This window comes from Ovis aries, chromosome 1 (genome assembly GCF_016772045.2).
Source record: "Ovis aries strain OAR_USU_Benz2616 breed Rambouillet chromosome 1, ARS-UI_Ramb_v3.0, whole genome shotgun sequence".
NCBI classification, from domain to species: Eukaryota; Metazoa; Chordata; class Mammalia; order Artiodactyla; family Bovidae; genus Ovis; species Ovis aries.
Window position 1 is genome coordinate 247,295,801 of NC_056054.1, and position 6,642 is coordinate 247,302,442.

Genomic DNA, 6,642 nt, shown 5'->3' on the forward strand with positions numbered 1-6,642 from the left:
CTTTCTCCGTTAGTTGAGCTATATAGTCTTAAATTCTGTCTGCTTTTTTCTCTCTCTAAAAAGAAACTTTGAGCACAGTACAGACTTTCTTTGGTGGCAGTGTGCCAGAGTCTTGGTTGTTATTGTTCAATGCAGTAGTTCACAAATACTGAACTGGTGCTGAATGTGTAAGGATCACTTGTGGAGCTTATTAACAATACAGATTCCTGGGCCCTCAGAGTCTGATTAGTAGGTCTGGAGCTTTGCCCAAGAATCTATATTTCACAAGCTTCCATGTGATTCAGATAAACAAATCAGTTTTGGGAACCACTGATTCAGTGCACTTTCAGCAAGAAACAAGCTGTGAATTACAAATGTTAGAATAGGGAATTCTTGAATTACAGATGTTAGAATAGGGAAAAGAAAGATTGTGTATATCATATGAAAGTGATCAAATTTCAAGACTTGAGCTTTTCCGGTGTTTTTTTGTTTGTTTGTTTTTTGTTTTTTGTAGGCTGGGATCACTATGGAAGCAACTTAGCACTGGGGGCAGGTGAGATCCTTAAGATTTCTCTCTTTCTGCCCTGCCTTTTCTCCCCCAAGGGACAGATTAATGACCCTATTATTTTTTAAAAATAGTATTACAAATATTCCTAAGGCTTGTATCAATATAAGGTACTATTGGCCTTCATAGGCCAGGCAGCATAATGACAAGCTGAATGTAGGTGTTTCGTATTCCTTAAGAGGACTTTGAATGTTGAAAGCAAGGTTAAACAGAACTTAAGTGTATGCTATTTGCCAAAGTGAAATAAGTTAAAAGGAAAAGTAGCAAAGGGAGGTCTTAAATTTCAGGGCTTTAATGATGCCATTTTACTAAAATAGCTTTTCCATGATTTTTAATAGCTAATATCATGCCTTCATCATCTCATCTCTTTGGCTCAGTGCCATGGGGACCACCAATGCCAGTTCCTGGGAAGCCCTTCCATCATACATCGTATGCTGGGACCATGCCCATGGCTGGGGGAATGCCAGGTGGTGTGCACAATCAGTTCATACCTCTGCAGGTGAGACCGAGAAGAGAATTGTTATATTTTTAAGAGAATTTTTTTACTATTCAACAGCTATTGTTAAAATTTAAAAAAAAAAAAGCTATTGATAAAATTTTATTTATTCAGTGATTTCATACTCAGTGCCAAGTAGAAGCCTGATCAGTACTGGAGTAGGTACTGAGAATATATTTTGACCACTGGTGAACCGTCTAACCTAATCCCTGCTGTCTGAGTTTGTGTTCTAATAAATAATTGTAGCAAGTAATAATATCCTTTTCTAAAACAGTGATTTAAAATCAGGAACATAAATTTTCTTTATCCTGGAATTATGGATACATTTAAAATATCATAACTAGATTCCTTGAATTTCTAAAGTCTGGTTTGGAGATTATAAGTGAAAGTCACAGTCAGCAGTGCTTGACAAGCATTAGCAGCGTGATTTATGGTATTTTCTGACACTAGTTTTTTTTGCCTACATTGTTAATTAATTATTCTTTTATTCCTCAAAGGTAACTAAAAAAAGAGTTGCGAACAAAAAGAACTTTGAGAATAAGGAGGCCCAGAGTTATCAAGTCACCCCGCTTCACACTAGCCAGTCAGCATCTTCTGATGTCACCAAAGGAATTCCACAGGAGACTTCATCAGCTTCCTTACCATCTTCTCAGATCCCTCAACCTGCATCTTCTTTTCAAGTTGCAGCTGCCTCCCCAGGCCATAGTATGCCTCACCAGAAGTCGGCACCAAGCTCTTCAAGAAGAAAATCAAGAAAACTGGCTGTCAATTTTGGCGTTTCTAAACCTGAATAAATTTGGTACTTGGAATTAAATTTCTTTCCTTTCCTCCCACCTTTTTATAAATCCATACCTGTGTCTCACAAGAAATTACAGTGTACTATTTTAAAACAATACATTTCAATTAAATTTTTTAATTTTCTAGTGGCCAGGCACTTTTCATGCTATTTAAAAGACTGTAAATCAAATTGTGCATCTTAAGTATGTACAATTTGTTTTACATCAATTATACCTCAATAAAGCTGTAAAAAAAAAAAAAAAAAAAACTAAAACCTTGTGTTAAAATACTATCAGTGGACTGAGCATTCACATGCACCACTCTAACCATTGGCCTTGTCATTAAAAGCATCCTGAACTATGAATTAGACATGGTACTGCAATAATAATAAACATTTTTTTTTACACTATCATTGAGGAATAATTAAATGGAGCATGAAAATTGGGCCTCAAGTATAATTTACTGAATGTAGATTTTATTTCTCTTTTTAATGATGTAATAGAATTGTCAGGAGAGTTGCGCTTATTTATAGGTATTTTAACTTATGTTCTGTTATCTCTGAGGGTCCTTTAGACCTGTTGTGACGTGATCACATTGTGCTGGTGCTGCCAGTTTTGCTTTATTCTCCATTTTGTACCAAAGCAATTTCAGAATACTGATCAGAATATTTCATTTAACTGCTTAGAACTATACATAGTGATCTAGATTTGAGGAAATAATTACAGTTTTTTAGATTATTCAAGAACCAGCATTAGTTAACCTCTAATAAAAAATTAAGTTTCAAAATCTACAGGGTATAATGATTATAGATTAATCTTCTGATAGAAGTACAAAATATTAATCATGTCATTAATTAAAATGTGTTATCCTTTTGTTTAGCTTTTTACTTGCTTACTTAAACATACACGACAGCTCCATTGTTGATCCATGTGTAGCCTTTCCTGGGACAATGAAATTCTAAATTTTTAAAAATGCCAAGGTTTGCACAGGCACAATTGGTATATAATATGCATTATTTACATGACAAATGCCCGTCCTTGTTCTCTTTCCATACTTTTAGCTTTATGCTGAACTGTGCAGTGACTCTGGCATTTTGTCTGTACATGTCATGTGTGGGTGTGTGTTATTCAATCTGTGGCTGTTGAAATTATATCAGAGTTTATGAAAATTTCTCAGCGGTACCAGGGCCTGGATTTATATACATATATATATATATATATATATATTTATGCTTTAGTTTTTGTGATATGCTTATATTTTTAAGGAAGTAAGTTATCATACTTTTTTAAAAGTATTTTAAAAGTAGGAACCACAATCTTTGTATGGAGCTGCTGATTATTATATCTAGTTTCATTTGGCTCATTGAAAACTCTGCCTTGAGTCTTAGTCTGTTTGTTTTTTAAAATGCTAGTATTGAGTTAAATGGATTTCGTTCTCTAACTGCTAAATGTTAAGAGTTTCTCCAAATGTTAATAGGATATTTGTATATTAGTAGTGCCTTTAGTATGAAATAAGTGTTCATTATTTGTCATTTATGATAGTCATGTGAGTTTCTGTGATTTTATTTTCTATTAATTTTCCTAGATTCAGATGTTCGTTGGTTCCCAGCATTTCATTTTTGGGAATACATGTTTCTCTGTAGTAGGATCTGAAGTAATGAGGCTCAAGTAATTCTCAGAGTTTGTCCTTTTTGCCTCACAAAATTTTTTTTTAATGGAAATACAAAAAAAAGTTGAATTGTGACAATAAGATTATGTTAACCTCTACTACTTTAGAGTGTATATTTTCCATGTTATGTAACTATACAAACTCCAGCATTCAAGAATTGCCTCACTCATCATTTCTCTGTGACCACCCTATATAAACAGTGTACAGCCCACATCTTTATTTAAGCACCGAAGAAGGAGCACATGCCATCTTCCAAAAACTTCAAGAGAAACTTTGATAAGCGTAGTGCCACAACCCATATAAGGGGGTTTCCTCAATATTCAAACAAAGCAAACTGACAGTTCTAGATGGAGAGGCAGTAAGTGTTTTCTTTTCATTCTTCTCCTAAAGCAACTCAAGACTAAAAAGAGATTAAAATGGGAGAGAAATCCATAGTGACCAGATAGTGTCATGCATTCATCTATATTTTCTTCACCTTGTACACCTATTCCAGAGATGGGCCTGAGAGCGATAGATGAGATCCTCATCTATTGCATCCTGAGATCCTCTCTGGAGAGGACGTAAGAAGCAGAGACTGTGTCTCATGACAGTCTTGAGGAGTCTAGATCCACTGATAAATTTGGGAAACTTACAGTTTTTCCTTTGTGGATGGCACAGACTCAGACTGTCCCAAAATTTAGAAATATGCCCATTCAACTGTTGAATCTGTTGTGGACTGTGTGTGGAAACCATGGACTGTGTAGGGCACAGAAGAGCAGGTTCCCCAAGATGAGTCATGTTTCCACATCACAAGAGCAGTTAAATCTGTTTAAACTTTCCTCTCCTTACTAAAACATTATTTCTAGATAAGCTTGTTCAATAAAGTGGTTTGTTTTTTTTTGTTTTTTTTTTTTTTTTTTGAGCAGATTAAGTGAATTGTGAAGCTTGGTCCTTTCAGTCCTTTTCACCATTTCCAATACATTACCTGAGTCTTATAATTTTACAGATAGACTGTACTAATTGATTTAAACATCATGCAGACTCATGTCTTAAACATCTGAGACTCAGTTGCCTGAAAAATTAATTTCACCTCTATGTGTACTTTGGTTTCAATTAAAGACTTTCCTTGCTGTTCAGAGGGATAAGTAGTTCTTTTAGAACTGAAAAACAAAAGTTTGATCTTTCTTTTCCTATTGGTGGGAGAGATGAGGAACTCTTGCTGCGGGTTTTGTTGTTTGTTTCCTTTTTCATGATCAGGTACTTGCTTTGGTTTTAAACTGATATTTTTCAAACTAATCTGGATTTGGGAGGAGAGGCAGATAGGGAGGCAGTTGGAAGGAGACCAGTTAAATAAGACCTGTCCTTCACTGCATTTTCAGACTATACTCTTCCTAGCTCAAGGACATAGATGAACTGCAGTGATTTATTTACTCACTTTTAAATCATCTGTTCTATTTGTACTAGTAAATCGTACATTATCATAGTGATTGTCTAGTTTAAGAGAGCTAGAATTCTCCCCCTCCCCACTAAAGTTCGTTCTAATATGCTTCATTTCATTGTCCAGAGCCTCTTTTTTTTAAAGCCACTATGTACAATTTCCCAGCTTTTTGAGCTTGCTGTATTTCTTAGTACCATCTTGCTTCCAAATCATGTTTTTACTGGGGAGGGGAATTCATTTATTGGAGAGAAATGACAGACATTCTCTACCTCTGAAAAAAAAAATGAATCTCAGAAGTCCCCTTATCATTTTTCTAGAGAGTGACAGAACTTAAACCGGCAGTGTTCTTTCTGTACATCTTATAAGCTTTGTCAGTGAAGCAGTCTTTTTTGCTGGAGCTTCCTTTCCTAGTTAGGATAATGCTTAAAAATGCTAGAAATGAATATGTTTCAGACAGAGCTGGCTGATATTTCCCTGAGATTGCTCCATCTTCCGCCAGGGAGCAGTTAAGAGACCATGACGATCAGAACGAAGGCAGGCTGGAGTTTCACTGGCTTATCTCCAACACCACTGATGCGTCTTTTAGAGAGAGGAAAACAGAAAATAGTCTTGATAGTTAAGAATATCAGAAATCCATAGCTGCTTTTGTGTTTGTTTGTGTGTTTCAGTGAACCAACAATAATGCCTTGCTCAATCAATGCATTCAGCCATCTCAAGTGCAATTCGTGATGGAGACTCTGGTTTCCAGTAGATAAAGTTTTACATATTTAAACCTATAAAAATTAATTTTTTTCCAACAATACACCTATTGCTGTTATTTCAGCAGTTGACGTACTAGTAAATTGCCAAGGCCAAATAATTAAATGCCTGTAGATGTTTTAGTGATCCAACCAAATCTTCATACTGTTTTCTCATGAAGTAATACGAGTGATTTTTTTGTTTGTTTTGGAATTTAGGGGCTTTTTTGGCCTTAAGTCTCATATTTTCTTTTGCCTGCATCCAATTGCTTCTTTGAGTGTTTGCATCTATTTTGATATCTGAGTAATAGTGTACTGTATCATCAACATGTTCAGCATTTTTTTCATTTAAACAATATAAGTAAGTATAACTCATACATAGAGATCTTAATTCTTTTTTTCCCTCACATAAGTATTTTATAAGTAACTGGAATTTTTCATTAGATCTTATACAGAGCAGTATTTTATTAAAAATTCAAAAGGGAAGATTTTATGTGCTCATTTTGTAGCTTTTGTTTTTTAAATATCTATACATTGTCTGCAATTAAAGTGTTTTCAACTTGCATTGGAATGGACTCCAAATGTATTTTTGTGTTAAACTGTACATTTGTAGATTTTTGGCATGAAGTTAGCCTCAAAATGTTGTGCAAAAGGATTTTAAAATATGAGTCACTGAAAGAGTTTAAACATCTATACATGTTAAATGCTATATGGATTTTAATTAAACATTTGAGAATGATTTCATAAGCTTTTGTTCTTGTATGTTTGCAGTGATATTAAAAATGGATTACAGGATTCACTTAAACCTCATATCCTTTTATATTGGTATTTGAATCTGTGTCAATTAGCACAAAATTGACAGCATGATTGGTGGAGAAAGTCTGAACTGCAGGTTTTGATGGCCACAGTTCAGATCCTGGCTCTGCCTCTAATTGTAAATATGTCATTATATTAAGATTGGCAAGTTATATAATGCCTATGCCTCAGTTTCTTCATGTCCTAA

The 6,642-nt window shown here is 34.6% G+C and overlaps 1 protein-coding gene across 6 annotated transcripts in view; it reads left to right on the plus strand.

The window, feature by feature from the left end:
* XRN1 (5'-3' exoribonuclease 1) overlaps window positions 1-6,378 on the plus strand; it is a 115,818-nt gene extending 109,440 nt beyond the window's left edge. For 2 of the 6 annotated variants that reach the window (XM_060394952.1, XM_004003873.5), the window contains exons 41-43: window positions 494-532; window positions 883-1,043; window positions 1,538-6,378. In XM_060394952.1, coding sequence (XP_060250935.1) covers window positions 494-532; window positions 883-1,043; window positions 1,538-1,834 — 497 coding nt within the window. In that variant the 3' untranslated portion in view covers window positions 1,835-6,378. The remainder of the gene's footprint in view (window positions 1-493; window positions 533-882; window positions 1,044-1,537) is intronic. The other 4 variants (XM_060394954.1, XM_012102109.4, XM_060394955.1 and 1 more) reach the window with 2 other exon arrangements.
* Window positions 6,379-6,642: the final 264 nt, after the last annotated feature.